Below are 20918 nucleotides of genomic sequence, written 5' to 3' on the forward strand. Positions count from 1 at the left end.
TCTTCAAAATGCAGCACGTTACATCCCCTGGGAAGCTTTTAAAAATCCTGACGCCCATGTTACACCAGAATTTCAGGCGGTGGGAGTCAGACACAAGTTTTTTTTTTTTTTTTTAAGATTCTCAGGGAAATACAATGCACAGCAAAGTTTGAGAATCTTTCATTTACCCAACTGAAAGCATTCTAATAATCTGCAAAATATGATAACTTAAGAAAAAGAGCTCTCTAGATCACAAAGTACTTCTCAAAATCTTTATGTCCTTAATTTCCTAGAGCTGCCATTACATAGCACCACAAATGTGGGTGCCTTACAACAGAAAAGCATTGTCTCATTTCTGGAGGCTAAAGTCTGAAATCAAGCTGTTGGCAGGGCCACGCTCCCACCAAAGCCTCAGTGGGGGAAGATCCTTCCTTGCCTCCTCCAGCTTCTGGTACCTCCAAGTGTTCTTTGGTTTGTGGCAACCTAACACAGTCTCTGCCTCCATCTCCACATGGCTGTCTTCCCTCTGTGTTTGTGTCCGTGTCCAAATTTCCTTCTTACAAGGACACCAGTCACAATGGAATAGGGCCTACCCTAATGACCTTATCTTAGCTACATCTGCAAAGACCTTATTTCCAAATAAAGTCACAGTCACACAGGTACCAAGGGTTACAATTTCAACATATCTTTTGGGGAACATAATTCAATCCGTAACACCTAACTTTTAAAACAAGAAAACTGACTGTTGTATGATTTAATGCAGAATTCCAGCTTTGAGAGAACAAACTCATAAATGCTACACCTTTTCAGAGTTTAAAAGGACAACAGATGTGACAGTACTCTAAATAGAGGATCCATCTTCTTGTATCCCTTCAGGAGCTAGACTACTCCATTATTAAACAATAAGATTACAAAAATAAACTACCCTCATGCTAGTTTCTTCTTGCCCTGGCTGCCAAACTGCTATTTCAAGATACTATTTCAGCAAAGTCCAAAATTCTTTAGTCTGGCAATGAAGTCCCTTCCAATACAGCAACCTACAGTTACAGCTTCTATTCCTTCCCACTCTTACAATCAAGCCGGGTTGCACTGTGAAACTGTGAAGCTTTCAATATTGCAATTTATAAGAAAAAATACATACATACATTTGGTCATTCAAATGACCAAATGTGTATTTCTCATACGTATTTGGTTTTAGTCCCACATTCCTGACTCAGAGTTCCCCAAATCCTTGGAACTTCACAAGTGTTGAGAGTGGCAAAGGTGTCTCTTGGTATGCTGATGAGATGACTTTGGGACCACACCTAAGGATGGGGGCTGGTTGCCAGGAGAACCAACCCTGTGATTAGAGGATTGGATTTTTCAGTTCCACACCTACCAAGTTTTAGGGAAGTGGAGGGGCCTAGAGCTTTAATCAATCACCAATGACTTGATCATGTCTGTGTGATGAAGCCTACATAAGAACCCAAAACGACAGGCATCAGAGAACTTCCAGGTTGGTGACCACGCGGAGACTGGGGGGTGGGGGGTGGGGGCGGCATGCCTAGAGGACATGGAAGCACCATACCCTTCCCCTCATGTTGCCCTGATGCATCTCTTCCATCTGGCCGTTCCTGAGTTGTAATCTTTCATAATAAACCAATAATCTAAAATAATAATGTAAAATGTTTGGAGTTCTGTGAGCTGCTCTAGCAAAGTAACTGACCCCAAAGAGGAGGCCATGGGAATCTCTGATTTATCGCTGGTTGGTCAGAAGCACAGGTGACAACCTTGTAACTGGCATCCTGAGGGGGAGAGGACAAATCCTTCAAGACTGAACCTCTGGCAGATAGTGTCAACACTGAGCTGATTTCTCAGATAAAGTCACTGAGGACTGTTTGTTGGTGGTGGGGTAGGAAACACCACCCTGCATTAAAAACTGAGTCTCAGAACATCAACAAAAGAGCCTTCCATAACAAAGTACCGCAAATTGGGTGGCTTACAACAAAATGTATAGCTTCATCGTTCTGGAGTTTACAACAAAATGTATAGCCTCATAGTTCTCTAAGTCAGAGGTGCAAAATCAAGGTGTTGGCAGGGCAATGCTCCTGAAGGTGCTAAGGAAGGGTCTGTTCCAGGCCTTCCTCCTACCCTCCCTGACTTATGGATGCGTTACTCCAGCCACCTCACCAAGTCTCCCCAGGACTCTTCACATTCTTTCCCCCTGTGTCTGTATCCAAATTTCTGAATTATATACTGGATTAGACCCTACCTAATGACCTCATTTAACTTAAAGAGACTGCACTTTAACCTTACAGAGAACTTATCTCTGTAAGTACCTATTTCCAAGTAGGCTTATATTCTGAAGTATTGTGAGTTTGGACTTCAGTTTATGAATTGTGGATGATACAATTCAACCCACAACAAATAAGCAGCTGATAAAGCCCAGGATTAGTAAATACAGATGCCACCATCTGTACTTCAAAAGTGTAGATGACAGGTATAGATAAAGGTTAGACGACAGGTACAGATAAAGGTTAACAAAAGCCTGTTCTCCCTGACCTTCAGTTATCTCCTCAGCATGCCCATAAGATAGATAAATCCTTTAGAACACAATTCAAAACAATAGTAATTATGGTGACTATGAAGGCATCAACATGCAGGGATCAATTTAAGTGACATTATGTGGGTGAACTGTCCAGAATTCAAATCACTCTTCTCTTCTCCTACAAGTGAGTTATTCATTCCCAGCGTGTCATGCTTTGGCCAATGGAAATTGAGCAGATGTGATACACCACATCCAATCACAATTTTATAGGTATTACAAGTATCTGCCAGTCCTCTTGCTCTCTTCTCCTGCCACAAGAATGAGGATGTCCTATACACTGGACCTGCTCTAAAAGCCTGGATCCCCAAGTGAGAAGACAGAGAACAAAGACACAGTCAACCAACATTATCTACATTTAAGATACACAGAAAATAAACACTTTTTAAAACTAGCAAAGTTATTTGTAGTCATAAAGAAAACTAATATACTTTAAAGCAAAATTCTGACTACATGTAATCCCTACAGACAAATAAGAATTGCAAAGAAACTTTAAACTGCTTTCAATAATCTTCAAACCAACATTTTCAGAAAGGAAAAATAGACACAAATAGAGAAGCAGTAAAAACTGTTTTGTCTTCTTTCCATGATGAAGTGCTATAGAAGCTGGCTACGTCTGGAGGACGTAGAACAATACACTAGGGAGGTAAGAAGTGAGAAGCTCAATGTGTCAAACTGTCCTAGAGAACAGTCTGTCTTGATGGCAAAAACATTATGATCATTTTACTTTTATTATGAAACTCGTATTTGATGGAACTGAATACAAAAAATTAAAATTACTTTAATATTTATAACACACTGATAAATATTCATTTTTTAAAAAGTTTTTTTTATTTTATGACAGAGAGAGAGCAAGAGAGGGAACACAAGCAGGGGGAGCTGGAGAGGGAGAAGTAGACTCCTGCTGAGCAGGGAGCCCCATATAAGGCTTGATCCCAGGACCCCTGAGATCATGACCTAAGCCAAAAGCAGACAACGTTTAACAACTGAGCCACCCAGGAGCCTAATACACATATTTTCAGTAAAATTCACACAATACAATCAAGTTTTGAAACCCTATAATCATATGTATATGTATGATTAAAATATAACTAGGAACTCGAGATTTGTCTTTCTCTTACTAAAAATACACATTTCCTAGGCCTAAAACGACCTACAAGGAGTTAACAGCATCCTCCTAATAAAAAGCATTCTATACTTGGATTACAGTCTTTAAATAAACACTCTCCACTAAAAGAAGTCAGAATTCCCTACAGGTTGGCCAATTGCAGGGCTAAAGCAGGAAGCTTAGAACATCTTGTCATGCAAGAAAGCAAGAAGACTACCAAAGACCACTCCTGTCAGGTCAAAAGGAGACAGAAATAAAGTAAATTAAACCACCTCAAAAATAGATTATAAAAAATAAAAATAAAATCCACATCACTGGTCACCTTGAGAGGTTACTAGAGTACCACCAATTCAGTATTCTGAAAATTGGTAACTAAAACATTCAGGCACATACTCTGCCTTTCTTGTGCAAGTTCTATTTCAGAATATCACAATGCTATGCTTGATCAGGAGGAGTCCTTTACAGAATTCCAGCCAGTCAATGCAAAAATAAATAAATAAATAAATTATATATATATATATATATATATATATATATAGTTAGAAAATAGCCATTTCTATTCCTAAGAAAATAATGAATCTAAGCAACAATTTATTAACGATGCTAAGTCCACTAGGGAAAAATCTGGTGCACAATTGTGTCAAGGGTGGATTAAGCTAACAATAACTGAATCAACTAATCAATATCACCACCACCAAAGTGACACAACCAGATGCTCTATGCCCCATGCACTGTCATGCAAATGGTCATGATCAAAGAACTCCAAGTGAATTTCATCGGGTCAACTATCACTTTACAGACATACAGGACAACAGTGAAATATGTTAGCAATATAAGGATGCAGAGACAAATTAAGAATATAGGAAATTCAACATACCAAGAAGTGGAAGGGTCTTAAATTTAGCAAACCAAAAGCAGTATTAGACTTTATTTGGATTCTGACAAAACTAACCATCTGAAAAGGTCAATTGGGAGCCAAAAGAAAAAAAATTTAATTCTCTTTACCTCTTTCAGTTTCTCATAAGGCTTGTATCTTTTGTGGACCACTGTAATACATGAAGCCTAACCTTTTCTCCATATTAATCAGAAGGGAATCTGTAACAATGAGGGCAGTGAGTACAGAGAAAATATAATGACTGTTATTTCAAACTCAGCATGTATCCTAGTAGTCTTCTAAGCCTTACTTTGTTTAAAGATTAAGATCCTCATTTCAATATAATATCCTGGGCTTGACTCTGTTCTGGAAAGCAGCTCCAGTACCGATGCTCTCTCTAAGTTCATCTAGACGTATCAACAGTTTTCATCAGATCAATTCAGTGTTTCTCAAGTACAGGTCTTAAATAGCCTTCTTCCTTCAACATAACACAAATGTATCCAAGGTGCTCAAGTAAGAAGTTTTAAAGAAACAAAATTCTAAGGCCATGCAATGGGTGTTTTTCTTCTCTGCTCTCAACCTCACTGTTTCTTGGAGAAGGAAAGCATTTAGAGACAAAAGAGGAAACTATCTACACCTGTAGACAGCAACTTCAGAATCTGTTTGATTTAATCCAAAAATATTAAGAAATAAGTAGTAAAGCTTTCTTATAAGAACAGCGAAACCCCTTGATTACCACATGATAATCAGATATTTAACCTTTGTTTTTTATCAATTAATTATGTAACTAACCCCCCCCCCAACACAATTTTCTTGCACAGTTCTCTAAAACAAATGAAAGGAAAAAGAGATATTCTTTCAAAAATATATGAAGTTCTGCTTGGGCCAGGTGATCTCAAGAACACCTGACCTCAATTAAGATACCTAATGTTATAACTAGAATTATGGAATATTAGAATAGTATCTAGTATTAATTTTATATTACTATATAATAATACTAGAATGTTAGAATTATGTTATATATAAAATGCTATAGTGAAAATGAATACATATTAAATTAGAAATAAGCATCTGAATCATTAAGCTGTACAAATGAAACTAATATAACGTGTGTGCCAACTATACAATTTAAAAAAAAAAAAAAAAAGAAAAGCATTTGATGTGAGTTATATACATTTTTAAGACTAAAACTATTCCCACAAATCACACCTATTTTCACTCTACTACAAGATGTCCTGGCATTTTATAGGTGCTCTACTTACCTAAAAGCTCAAAATATAAATTATAATAAGTATAACACAAATCAGGAGGAAAAGTATTATTTTGGGGGGGTCTGCTGATATAAAATTAACTAACTGATAACCTATAAAGAATTACAAGCTTTAGAGCTGAATGGAACAAGAGAATTTTTCCCTTCCTGTCACAGGTTGCCCAGATTGATGAAAAATCTCACAGCAATTACATGTATATAATCACTTTCTTTGAAAACAAAACAAAACAAAACTGATTTAAAAGACTGAAAGTGATGGCTATAGCATTGTATGAACATTATGGAAAACTGAACCCACTGACATAGTGCCTTTGCAAAACAGAGATGAATACAAAACATCTGCTATCATTTCTAAAACTTCTATAGAGATTTGGATTAGGAGAGGAAGAGGGAGAAGATGAAATGAAGACCTCCACCCGTCTAGTCTGTGTATGGTTTATCACATGTCACTGGATTATTTTAAAAAAATTTTAATCTATTCATGGCCAGCAGGCAGGAGTATGAAATTATTTCCCTTTCATCTGGTTCTGTATTTAAAAAAAAAAAAAAAAGCCTAATGTGTTGAAACCCAAGACTGCTAGAAACTAAAAGAATGCTCCTTTTTTCCATTACATGGTAGAAATGGGTTCACCTTTTTCTTGTCCCTGCTTATATTATTAGTGGTAAAAGAAACTGAAATCAATACCTAAACAACAAGAGGGAAGTGGTCAGAGCTAAAAGCAACAGTGAGAGCATTCATTTCAAAATTCAGGTTTTTGTTGATATAGATCACTACTCTAAAGAAAAAATAAGCACTGGATCATACAATGTGCGACACAGGCGAGATTTTTTCAAACAGTAGTGACACAACAAGTACTCTAATGAATGACAACTTATGCTCATTAAAAAAATGCAAGGTACATGACAGCAGATACTTGATCCTTGTTATTCACTACTATACTTGTGCCTGGAATATAGCCCGATTCACAAAAGACACTCAATTATTATTTGTTGCAAACAGTAAATAAAGCTCTTTCTTTCTACTTAGTCAATAGTGTTTTAAAAGACAAGAAAGACAATCTTCAATGACATTCAATGTTCCTTCTCATCCATTCCCAATTTGATCTCCATTCCCTGCGCAATTTTAATAGCTTGTATCTCCATTTCTTTTTGGGCAAACTCTGAATATGAAAAAAGAAAAAAGCCCACCACACTCATTTCTAGCCCACCAGTGGTCCTTGCTTAGTATGGCATACCAAATTCACCCGTGGCAGCCTTTTCAAAGTCAAGTCATAAAGTTCTTAACAACCCTGAAAAGTCTTAAGTTTCAGAAAGCCAGAGGTACATCCCACGCATGCAAGTCTTGACAAGTTTCTCAGGTCACACAAACCATGACTGTGGATCACATCACAAAATTCAAAGCTTCACTACCTTTGAATCCTGTAACTGCTACACACACACACAGACCCCTCTCTTTTACTTTCATCTACTCCGTTTTTCTAACGAAACAGGTATTCGTGGCCATCTCAAATTACTCATACTTCTCAGCATCCTTCAATCGTCATCATATTTCCTGGACCAGATCTATTTTCCCTCCACTTTGATGCAAGTCTACTGATACGAACAACAAATGCCGTGATTCTGACACTCACTCCAAATAGCCTTGCCATTCCCACTCAAGCCCTGTCACTTATGTAAGCCCCAAATTATAATGGTATCTAACATCATTCTGCCCTCCTTCTGAGCCATTTGGTAATCATTTTATTATGCCTTTAATACCCTGTTAAATTTTCCATCATGGATTTAAAAAAAAAAAATTCAACTTTCCTCAAAGAACCCATCTCACCAAAAGCCTCTCAATCTTGGGTTGAGATCACATCTCTGATAAAAAGCTATTAGTACTTCTTGACTTTTTGTTTACCTCAAAATCTTTATTTATCCTATTGTTCTGTGCTGACTTTCTGAAGAAGTTTAAAAAAAAAAAAAAAGCTACAAACAAGAAAAAAATTGTACCACAGAATTTGTTGGGTCTCCTGTGATATACTACCATATCATTAGCAAAAACTACTAACCTTTCTTTGGGAATTTAATACAGAGGCTAACAGAAACAAGAGCTTTTTCTCTGCCCCAATAATAAGCACCTTTAAATAGACAAAGAAATAAATATTCCATTTAAAAGAGCAAAAAAACCTATTAAATATTTACCAAATTTATATGACTAAACAGTATTCTATCGAAAGACACAAAGATTGAGCAAAGGAAAAGAATGGATTGGTATTGTATTATATTGCAACATGTGACTATCCATCTGAAAAGTGGGCACACATGTTTTACAACGGACCAAAATAAATTCCAGATAAATTTAATATTTGGATATTTTAAATAAATGTGTGTGTCCATGTACCTAACACATACATACTTCACACATACGCCTTAACAAAACATTGAGGCTACATGTCCAATATAGAGAACAGAAAAAGTCCTTTTTTAACCAAGACTAGAAACTCAAAAAACTATGCAAGAAAAGACAGCTATATCTGAGTACATAAAGATTTACTAGTTTATCAAAGAAATACATATCAAAGTGACAATGAGTAAAATTACACACTGTAAAATTGGTAAATATTTAAAAGATCTAGAATGCCTATTTCAGACAGAAATGTGGGGAAGGCTATTTCCCTATATTTCAATTGAAGATGTGAAAAAGCCCTTTGGAAAACAATCTGTCAACCTCTGTTACAAGTGAAAATATTAGACTAAATCATAAGAATTTGTTATTTTGTTGTTAAAATGGTCAGTCAACAAATATACATCCCTACAACCTAGAGAAATAAAATATAAGTTCCTAAGGACACTTGTTTTAGAAACATTGTTTTTTGAGTGGAAAAAAAAGGGAAACAAAGAAATAAAGTAAATGTTCATTAAAAGAGGAGTACCAAAATAAGACTACTATAGTATATTCATAATATTCATGTACTACACAATCATTAAAAGTAATAAACTGTCGGGGGGACAAAGGGAAAGAGTTTCCTTTTATGTATAAAATGTAAATAATCATATTTACATATTTAAATATAATGTATAAAGGAAAAAATATTTTTGTAAAATTATTTTTGTTATTGCTAAAGTTCTACTTTTGACTTTTTGAATTTAAAACACTTTATTATTAATCACCACCAAATCCGATGGGTTTTCATACTCCTTGATCTCCACTCCTGGCCATTTTCAGCATTTAAGAAAATCACAACTTGTCCTTGAACTTTCCACAGCTGGCTTCCTGACTCGTCCTCTTTCCTCTCTTGAACCCATTTTTCTTCCTGCCCTAACATATGTACAGCCTTTTTAGCCTTCTGATCTTCTGTCTACTGTCCCAACTAAGAGTCTCAAACACTCTAAAGAATCAGAAAATACCTCTCCTATTATGTGCCACTCCACACATCCTGATCTCTCCCACTCAAGGAATTCAGTTCCAGCTGACCGATGCACACATCTATTTATATGCCTTCTTGGAATCTCGTAATTCAGTATTATCTGAGGCAACTTATATCCCTATACTCCCAAATTTGTTTCTCCTCTTGCCCATAACTACCACTGATTCTACCACTCACAACATCCTGTTGGATGTAACTTCTTAACCTCAGTTTTTACCTGGAACTTTATAGAATCCATCTCCTATTACTGTAAAGCACCACTTTCAGCCAGGCCTTTCTTTCTACAGTACCTGCCATCTGTATTACTACATTAGCCTCAGAGTCTCCTAGGTCTCTTCCTATTATCTTCTGACACCAAGGCATAAACCATAACTGATTGATTATATATTTATTTACTGCTACTTAATAACTTCCACATTTCACTCCAAAGAGATTGGCCAGGCACTTAAGCTCCCCCTCTGTGATCTCAGAGCATCTAGCCGTGGACTTGAATCCACCCTACTCCTCAGGAGCATATATTCAGGGTGTAGCATTCTAAAACCCCTGCTTTTTCTTCAGTTCTTCGTTCCAACTGTAGGTGCTCAAATTCTTCTATTCTTCAAATGTCACCTCCTTATGAAGCCTATTCAAATACCAACATCACAGTTGGGTGTTTTATTTTTCTCAAAACTCGGCAGTAGCAAAAGAGTATCAGACTAGAAATCAGAATGTTGATGAATTCTTTCAAATGCTACTGCTTTTGACATCTGGACAACAAACCAAGTTCCAGAGCCCCAGTTTCTTGTTCTGTAATAAAATTAACCTACACACCTCACAGGTAGGTAGGAATGTAAGGAAGACCAATTATAAGTGTTAATGCTGTCATTGTATCACCTTTTATTATGCATGCTTGTTTTTCCACCACAAATTATAAATATTTTAAAAAACAGTCTACACTTTATATCTAGCACCCATCACATAGTAGCTATTCAAATGTCTTTTTTTAATTTCATGTCATAAAACATAACACTCCCATTCCAGCATGAGAAATATAATCCATGCACAATTTATATATACTCATGCACTGATTTAAAAAAAAAAAAATCCACATGGCATTTCTGGACCTCTGATTTAGTTCACCTGAAACCCAATTAGTTATCTGATGGGTGGGGACCCTTTAAAATGGCTGATAAATAACTAAATAATCAAAGAACTCCAAAAATTTTACAATATATAATATGTAAGTAATACAAAGTACCCGTGTGAGGTGACTGGTCATGGTGGTTTATTATCCAATCCAATAAATTTATCCAGCATTCATAGTTGAGCATTAGTGTTTTAGTTTACCTTAGAATTGTAAATATTGACATCATGGCTATTTCAGTGACACAAGAGAACAGATAAAAAAAATGAATATACAAGAGAAACATATTAATTCATTAAGCTGAAAGATTCTGTTTTTTCCTCCTTATACAAAAGCAAAATTAATGATGGGCAGTGTTCATCAAAATTCAAAATAAAATGGAAAGGAGAAGGGAAACAACACTCCAGAAACCTGTAAATCATATACTACAAGAACTTGAAGTCCTTGAGTTACCCCTGAAAACCATGTTGTATCTTAAACCATGTAACATCTTACACCAGGAAACACAAAAGCTACCTAAAATTAGTAGGGTCTTGTCTGAAGGCCATAAGAACCAACGGGAACAGACACTCGCTAGCGAAAAATTGAAGAATCTGAACATCAATACAAAAATTATTAAAAATCTAAAACGCAAATATACTTATTTAAATTCATGAGTTCACAGGTTATATAACACGACTGGCTAGTATTTCTTGGCATTTTATTATTTCACAAAAAAACTGCTCTTGTATCTAGTATCACATCTGCTCTTATATATATGTCATATCCAGGATATGACACACTTGCACACACCTGTAATTCATTTTTAAATCTAAACTTACAAACTCTGTAAAAATCATCTAGTCATAAACTTTAAACTACTCTTGCTATAGTGCCTAGTAAAGCTTCAATGGTTACTGATAAAAAACCTTACTAAGAGTCTGACTCTTAAAATAATGGCTGAATGCCAAGAACAAGTAGCACCAAAATAAAGTCACAAGTAACTGGGCCATATTATGGATTAAGGCGGATATGGGTAAAAAAGGAAAGAATGAGTTAGACAGGAATGATGAACAGCAGTTGATGAGAAGCAAATTACTGTGTGTGTTCATTTAAAAAAAAAAAAAAAGCTCACCCTGTATGTGATGTTGCTGAGTCCCATAAACAAACATCAGGCAGCATGATGTAATAGAAAGAGTCCTGGACTGAGCGAGGGGACCTCTGTTCTAGTCCAAGGCCTCAGTTCCTCATCTGTAAAATGAGGGTGCTGAATTAGAGATCTGAGAGGGCTCCTCTAGCTTTAACATTGAGGGAGTCTATGGACAAACTCAAGAAGCAGCAATAAAATGTAGGACTTTTGTTAACAGTGAAGTTTACCTGTTAACATTGGAAACAGTGGGTGGGAACAGAGATGAAAACAATGTTCATAAAATTTTGAACTTCAAACGGCAATTACTTTATAATTTTTAACTGCTAGAAAGGTTTTTACAATATACCAGCCTTAGCAGCATTATCACCTAAACGAGTGACCAAATTCTGACCTGAAAAACCCTATTCACCTTTGGTCTGCCAGACAGCCCAAGTAAACCTAGAAAACAGTGCAGAAAACACCTTTTGTCTAATAATTATGTTAAGCGATAAAGTGCCTCACAAGTGTCTCCAATTAACTAACTGAACAAAAAATAAAATGACACGATAAAATGATTAGAGTAAATTAAACAATTATTTAATTTTAATATGCAATAAAATAATTATGCTTGTGATATCCTTCTTTGTTAATGAGCATATATTCCCTATGCATAATAATTTTTTGTTGTTGTTGTTAACTGGTAATTCTTTTCCCAATGACACTTAGAAACATTTAAAAAGTGTTAAGTTCTCTACACTGAAAGAAATCAAGCTTCTACCAGTAAATAATAGAAAGACGCTGGTGTCTCAAAAAATTGGTTGTTGTCTAACTGCAATTACCAAAATAACATTAATTACCTGGTCTGAGTAAATACTTCAGGGTCTAATAAACTGAATATTGAATCTAATAAACTGAATACTATATGTTTTTAAGTTCATACATTAGCTGACATTCTACTATTTATTTATTTATTACTTACAAGAATCCTATGGTTCTTACCTGGCAGACTTAAACTCCAAAGATCTAAGAACCGATAAACCTATCTCCACAACCAAGGTCTGTCACAAACCTACTCTTTTTAAGAATGTAATCTGTTATCTTTTAAAGGCTAAAAATATACAATGAAACATTCAGTGAAAAAAAACTTAAAAAAAAAAAACCAAACTTGTTTTTTAAAGCCTGTTTTATGCAAACTACCTAAAGTGATTATAAAATAACTTGGCATACAGGCAATTCCATTAATTATTCATTTGAGCATTTCACCTTGGCAATATACTGCCTAGTAAGTTATTCAGAATCACTAATAAAATTCTCTCTGGTTGGCAGAAACAAAGGCAAAAATAAAGCAGTCTTGATGGCAATGAAATTTGTTCTTGGTTAGTCTTAAAATGGTTGTGATATCTATGTATCTTTGAGATAAAAAAAAATCTGTGGAACAAACTTTTTCTTTAAAATAAAATTATTTTTTATTTTAATTTAGGTATTTTGATTTATAATCCTAATGAGCTGATTAAAATAACCTTACACCTAATGGCAAACAACAGAAATCAGGATGGATATGCAAAGCATATTTAGGGTTCTATTTTAAGCATGAGCTGTTTCCAGAAATTTTTTCCATCTACCTAACCACCCCCATGACTTTTTTCAGAGAGACTTAAACACTTAGCTTATTTACTGACAAAAGTACTACAAATAATAAAATTCTGTAAGCCATATTATTTTTAGCCAGTATTATACAGACGTAAAAACCAGCTCCTGCAAAAATTCAGGACTGAACTACTGACTTGGGTAAATTTCTCCTCTAGGAAGGGTTGGCACCAAGATCAGCAGGAGCTAAAGGAGAATTTGAAATTTAAATAACTAGTTGGTACATCACATGAAGCCCACTAGATTGTTCCTAACTAAATTTCTATTTGTAGAACATCAACACATTTGTAATTCTTTCCACCACTTATGTAAGTCATCACACGGTATAATCTGCTCAAAGACCAAAATACCTCATTCAGTTATCAATAATATAGAATTCTTGGAATGCTATAAATGGCTAGAGCTGAGCACAACATAGCAGCACAAATGCTTTGAAAAAGTTATAATATCTAGAAATGGTAATTCTTTTTATTACTGCAATACAACTGGAGACGAAAAAAAAAAACAAAAGGCTAAAAATAAGTCCAACTCAGACTATTTTGGTTACTAAGAAAACATGAAGCCTTTATAACATCATGCAATTTCATATAACTTTTTATTTTCTAAAATATATTTAATAACTGCTTAGTTTTGTTGGAAATTCTTGTTTTAGGACTGGGGAAGAAAAAAGCTACCAATAAGAAAGAAACTGAGTTGATCAAATGAATGGCTAAAAATCTCACATCTCATTATTACAATTTGTAATTAATAATTTGTAATTATTAATATTGTTTTACTTTTCTCTCATCCTCACCTACTTAAAATTTATTCTGATATATATATTTTAAAAGTCTAGCCTATCAGAATAGATTTCCTAAGGGTATATAAGGATAAGAAATGAATTAGTATTTTATAAATGTTATACTTAATATTGGGTATTATATGTTAATGGCACTATACCTATCTTTCCAAGTGTTATAAAGAACCACAAAATTCTGGAACAATGATCATTTATTTGCCTTTTAACCAAACAACTCATTAACATACTATGACCACATTCCTAAAATACAGGTTTTTAAAAACAAATTCTAAATAATACATGATAATAAAAATAATTTCAAAAACCCAAATTCTAATTTAACCTGGCTAACAATTCTAGCATAAAAATTATGCAGCATTCTTCTTTTGATAAATGAATACAACATACTTAGAAAAAATGCATCCTAAGCCAAAATTCATAAATGACAACTGGTCAATTTAAAAAATGGAGATTCTAATACTTATCTCTAATACGATTTTCAAAAACTTGTTCAAAATAAGCAACCCAAGGGATTCCATCTCCCATTAATCATACTTGACTCTAAGCATACTCTAATTATGTATCGATCCCCTCAGAATTTATGTATTATAAATGATCTTAATGAGCCTTTGCTATATCACTTTGAAGTAATCAAATTATTTGTGTGGGTATTGTCTTCTCACTTTTATTGTTCATTTTCATTTCTGTATCTTTCTGTATCCTAAGAAGTTCAGAGCTCAGTGTACAGGCACAAAAATGACAGTCATAAACTTAATTTTTAGTATTTTCAAATAAAAAATATCAATTTTCATTAGATTACTAACAACCTATTAACAAATAGGAAACTGATTAAGAAAAATACTACCTAAATTATTTTTATAATTTTATTGTGAACAATTTTATACACGCAGAAAACACTTAAAAAACTGTACAGAAGTATTCACACGGCCACCACTAGGATTCAGAATTAACATTTCCTTTTGTCTTACCATTCCCTCAATTGATCTAACTACTGAAGCATTTCAAAGTAAGTTGCAGATCCATATACTTTCCCTATATAAACTTCAGCTTCTCTTAACTATTTACAGTAAAGCACTTAATACAGTGTTTGTTTCAAAGGAAAAGTTTACATAATATACAATGGATAGATATTAGGTTTACCATTCAAAGATATTCTCGAGTAACCCATATCCCTAACAGGACACAGGGTATTACCATCACCCTAGAAAATTCTCATATGCCCATTCCTGCTTAAACCCTGTCTCTAACACCTATGCATCCTTTTTTCTTAGCCCTGCCAACTACTTTTTTTAAATACATTAATTTTGCCTGCCCCACCCTAACACACAATAGGTAAATTTGCCTGTTTTTAGGACATGATAGAAATGGTATTATCATTATGCCCTAATTTTACATAAGGCTATGTTTACCAGCATTCTGTTTCAGGGATTACTCCCAAGTTGCTGCCAGTATCAAGACTCTGTTCCTCTCTATTGCTAAGCAGTGTTGGGTTGTATGTACACAGCAGTTTATCTATTTTCTTGTTGACAGACATCTGAAATGTTTCCAGTGTAGGGGTCAGCCACATATTTGGCACCGTTTCTATACAGAATCTGGTATTCCACCATTGTGGTTCTTTCTTTTGCAGGATTTCCTCTCTCTTCCTCCTGCTGGACTCCCATCACTCTACAGCTGCTGTGGTATTTCTGAATTTGATACGATTCCTCTAGCCAGTAAAGACAGCAAACAAGCCAGGAGAAGCCTGCCTGAAGCAAAACACCAGCAAGATGAGTGAAATTCACCCAAGGGCCATTCCTTCTTCTTTTGTTGTTGTTAAAGGAACTGCTTCAAGTCCAGTTCCTACTTTTGTTTGCTCTACAGTGTCCACATGTTTTTTTCACATACCATCCAGAGGCTGTATTCACAATCAGTGGGAGGATTTGTCCAGGAGGAGCCACTACTTCATTTTTAAAATTATAACTCCCTATTTTTCCACTTCAGAAAAACTATTCTTTCTTTATTTTCCTCAAGGGCTTGACTAATCTAGTCCCTTTCGATCCAGAGTCAAACTAAACCAAGAAAAGGTTTCTGGGAGTGGGAGATGTTGAGAGCTGGAGGAGGGAATACTGTGATTCTGTCCATGAACCAATCCAAGTTCCAAAGGCAACCCAAGACATGTATGTAGAACACACCCAAAGAAGTTAAGGTTTTGAGACCCTTGACATAAGCCACTCTTCAGATCCCACACTAACCCTGAGTGGTACATGCAAGGAGTAGGCCCATAGCAGCACAGCAAAGCCTCTGAACACTGACCTGGCATTGGAGGCTGACACTGCCATGCTACACACAAGGAGAGCTAACCACGCGGATCACCTGCTTTACTTAAAAAACAAAACCCGCAACATTCATAAGATACAATCCAAAATTATTTAACATACCCAGGATCAGGAAAATCTGACCAATTCACACACACAAAAAAAAGACCAGAATGCGACACCAATCTTGAGATTATTCAGATGTGAGAATTAGCAAACAAAAATGTGAAGGCAGCTATTTTAATCCATCCTCCACAAGGTAAAAGTATATTAACAGAAAAGACAGAAGCTCTCAGAAGTATAAAAAGAACCAAATGGAAACTTTACAAGTGGGAAAAATCTAGGGAAAAAAATGATTTGACAAGTACAAGCACAAAGAACACGAACACTGAATAACTGATTTCCCAAGAAAGAAAATAACACAAACAGATAAGAAAAATATCTAATTTTAATAAAAGAAGAATTTCCCCAAAATTTGCATCTTTAGCACCAAACAGTAAACAAAACACAAAACCTAGACTAAAATGTTTTAAGTCTCATTATTCTATCTTCTTCTGAGATCCTGTGCAAGCTCTCATGATTCACCTCTGAAAAACATTCTGATTAGGATACAGAATTTTAAAGAATGCTGGACCACCTGAAGTTCATCTGGTTCAAGTGTTGGTTCTGTAACTATAACAAATGATGAAATGGCATCAATTCTCTGAGCTCTAATTCCTTCTTTGTAAAATTTGGACCTACTTAGTAAGGACAACTTACTTAGCTTTATAATGCAGACCTGCTGTTAGAGAAGGCAGGTAGTTAGGCCCTAACAGGATACCTGGAGGTCAGCAGCGAGGGAGTCATAGCCAGCTGTGGGGAACTGTGGGGAACATCAGAGGCCTGCCTGGCCACACTCCACATGAAACCTGATCAAACCAGACAGGCCCACGATGGCGGATGCCACCACAGGGAAAGAAACCACTGACCCAATGATGAAGAAAATTCACAAAACCCTCATCCCCACTCCAAGTAATGGATATTCTAACCCCTAGTTAACAACCTTCAATAAAAGACAGAAACCCAACCCCACCCCACACCCGCCCCTGCCCTGGCCCCAGGGCATGCAGCCCACATGCTCCAGCTTCCTCTCATCCCAACTCTCAAATCTCCAGAGTTGAGTTACTTTCACTTTAACAGACTTTCTTGTTTGTGTCATTCACCCCCTGTGTTGTGTTTCTGTCGCTGAATTCTTTCCTGTGACAAGACCAAGAACCTTTGGTGAGGGCACCTTAGGAACACAGGCTGGGTCTCCCGCCCCCGTTCACCTGGCAACACCATGATCTAATTCTAGGAATGCTCTAAAGGTCATTCCTGTTTCCCCAGGCCTTAGCATTAGCCAAGTTCTTCACTGCTCTGATTACTTGTTTCTGGCAGATAGGAGAACCCACAAGTCAGGAAGCTATGACTAGCAAAGTCTAGGGCAACACTGTCAACACACATACAATGTAAGCCAATGCAAACTACATTATATAATCCTAAATTTCTAGTAGTCACATGTAAAGGATAATGAGAAACAGGGGGCAATTATTCTAAGAATATATTTTACTTAACCCAGTATACAACCCAATAAAATACATATTATATATATATATACATATATATATAATATATAAATATAAATATAAATATATATTTATTTATTATACATATATATATATTTAACCCAAATGGAATTTCTTATAATTAATATTTCAAAATCAAGATTATACCTTGTCTTCGAAATCTAGCATGTATTTTATCTTTACAGCACACCTCAGCTATGACTAGTCATATTTCAAGTATTCAATACCACACATCGCTAGTAGCTGCAAGTCCAGATATGGAGGTGGAAGGACAAGGGAAAGGGACACAATGGCAAACAAGGGCCATGGTGTCTGGATGAGTCACAGAACACACACGCGCACACACACAACTACAGACTGATGGTGATAAAAAGGATAGTCCTACATGGCAAGAAGATCAGAGAAAGTTTGTTTTTTGAAACAAATTTACATCTCTACGAGGAGTAGAGCCCCCTTTAAGGGGGGGGAAAAGATATATAAATGACTTCCATTTCAAACTACCTGAATTTAAAGTATTTCTTTTTATGAAAGCTACTGTCTACTTCATCCTATACACAACTGTGGGGAAGAAATATCATGTAGGGAATATATTAAAAGGCATTATAAAACAAAATACTTCTCAATTAAATGGTTTTAAAGATTTAGGGAAGGAAATATACATCAAAAGTAGACAATATTAACATCAAAGGTTTTATTGTGACTTAGTTTCTGAAATTTCGGCCAAAATATCAAATCCCTGCTTTGAATGAAAGCAACAAAAAGTCTTAAGTAAATTTACAAATACCGAAAGCTCTCTCTATATTTTTAAAACAGATATAATTTCTATTGTTTTGGACAATATAACGATTTTATTCCTTAACTGTTTCTCACGCAAAAAAATAAATAAATAAATAAATAAAAAGGTGATCGTTGTGAGAACCTAGGCTCCCACCCTAGTTTCATCTTGCCACAGTTTCAATCTTCTCAGAATTGCAGATATACTCAGGAAAGGACTGTGGAAACAAGACCTGGTTCAGAGTGGACTTTACGATTTATTATCTATGTGATTATGAACAGGAATATTGGATTCCTCATCTATAAAACAGAGATATTAACAATCTTGCAAGGTTACAGAGAGATTTAAGCAAGATGTTTACTAACACAGAACATTCACTACACCTTCCATTTCTGGTCTGACTTTTATGTACTTTATCATTTATCAAAAAACTTTTAAATGAATCAAAATGTTTTTCAGTGTCTCCTACACATTTAAATTATTTCTGTGTAATGTGTTCTAAATTCGCAAACCCTTATGTTCCTAAGTCATTTTTTAAAAATATCAGACTATAGGGGCGCCTGGGTGGTCAGTCTGGTAAGTGTCTGACTCCTGTTTTTGACTCAGGTCAGGACCTCAGGGTCATTAGTTCAAGCCCTGCACCACTGGGCTCTGCACTGGGCTCAGCACTGTTGGTGGGGTCTATTTAAGAGTCCCTCTCTTCTGCAGTCTCCCTCTGCCTCTTCTCCACACTCTCTCACTCTTAAAGTATCAGACTATAATGAACTCAAAATGATCCCATTAAACATCGGAATAAAAATAAACATCAAATCAGACTGTCTTTTATATAATATAGTGATATAAGAACTTTAGCATCTTTTTCTTTTTTAAAAAAAGATCTTTCTTACAGGAGGAAAACAGCAATCAGAGGGAAGAAGAGAAAATAGTCAATGAGAAGGATCTCTATTCCAATGAACCAAGGGAAAACAATCCAAAGATATGACTGAAAGCATAAAAAGGGCCAACAAGGAGAAGAGAACAAACAGTACACCTATTAAAACCAAAAATTCCTGTCTTTTACATACCAAACTTTACTAAATTAATTTCTTTTGGGAGCAAAAAATTAAAAATTAAGAAACAACAACAACAACGACAACAAAATGCATTACTATGCACTAGAAAGATACTTGGATTGATGAAAGAAAGGAGCAGTGGAAATAAAAAGAGACTCCTAACGGTTTCAATACACCCAAGAAACTTGAAATGGCCTGTAGGCTTCAAATTTTATGGCTATCTTGCTAATATGAAAGCATGTGGCCCAACCGTGAATATGTTAGAACCTAGTAAGACTGAATTTAACATAGTCTGGGTAGTTTGAGAAGTTGGAAATACTTAATAATAAGGCCAGAAAAAAATCAGAAATAGGACACTTTTTGTTTTAATGTTATTCCATCAACCACCCATCCTTCTACCTCTATGTGGGTTTTAAATTCTTGTTCTCACTCTATTCTGAGTCCCTTGAGGTAAGAAAAGAGCTAGGTTTTGTTTCTGACTGCATGGGGCCTATATTAAGAATCTAATGAAACTGACACCAAAATTATGTGAAGCATGAAGATAAATTTTTAAATAACAAAAACAACCCACCATAACAAGTTCTACTACAACATTTAATATAAGACTTAAATCCACTTTCTTTGACTTTCAGATGATAAATAACCACAATCTTTCAGGTCCCATTTTAGTTATAGAAGCCTCAACATTATGTAACATCATCCAATGGTAAAAATACAGGAGATCAATAAAATATAACTCCAACATGTATATGCTCTCCTTTTCTGAGTTTATCTTTTTTTGTTGTTTTTAATAGAAGATAAACTAGACATTCTCAAAGAGACAACTGCTCAGACATATACAAAGGCATAAGCCCTTCTGAAAGAAATTGAGCCTGTGCGTATTTTCAGCTTCATCCATTAAGGGGGGAAAAATACCCTAGAGACTAAAGAGTTTTTCAAGATATCCATTTTACTACTGATTTGAAAATTAGTTATCCAGGGGCATAAATTCTCAATCAAAAGAAAATCTTCACACAATGCCATCTATATGGTAATGCCATTCGTTCTTCACATTTAATAACACCACTTCAAAATTACAGGACAGTGAGATGATAAATAACGACAATAAACTTCTCTACAACAAAAAGAACAAATGAATTTACAGATAATATGATTAAAAAGTAGAAAGTAAAAGAGGGGCGCCTTGGGGGCTCAGTTGGTTAAGCATCTGCCTTTGGCTCAGATCATGATCCCAGGGTCCTGGGATCGAGTCCCACACTGGGCTCCCTGCTCAGTGGGAAGTCTGCTTCTC

The 20918-nt window shown here is 35.4% G+C and overlaps 1 protein-coding gene across 29 annotated transcripts in view; it reads right to left on the minus strand.

Moving 5' to 3' along the window:
* Positions 1 to 20918, minus strand: part of TBL1XR1 (TBL1X/Y related 1) — a 172682-nt gene that overhangs the window by 58565 nt on the left and 93199 nt on the right. For 9 of the 29 annotated variants that reach the window (XM_082727684.1, XM_082727682.1, XM_082727702.1 and 6 more), the window contains one exon: positions 11463 to 11578. The exons of 17 other annotated variants lie outside the window; for them this stretch is intronic. Coding sequence is in view for 3 of the 12 variants with exons in the window: in XM_082727695.1 (XP_082583821.1) it covers positions 11463 to 11499 (37 nt within the window). In the remaining 9 variants the exon portion in view is untranslated. Of the gene's footprint in view, positions 1 to 4676; positions 4767 to 4855; positions 4953 to 11462; positions 11579 to 20918 lie in introns of those variants that run through there. 3 more of the 29 variants (XM_082727708.1, XM_082727683.1, XM_082727689.1) reach the window with 2 other exon arrangements.

This window comes from Mustela nivalis (genome assembly GCF_964662115.1).
Source record: "Mustela nivalis genome assembly, chromosome: 1".
In the NCBI taxonomy this organism is placed as follows: domain Eukaryota; kingdom Metazoa; phylum Chordata; class Mammalia; order Carnivora; family Mustelidae; genus Mustela; species Mustela nivalis.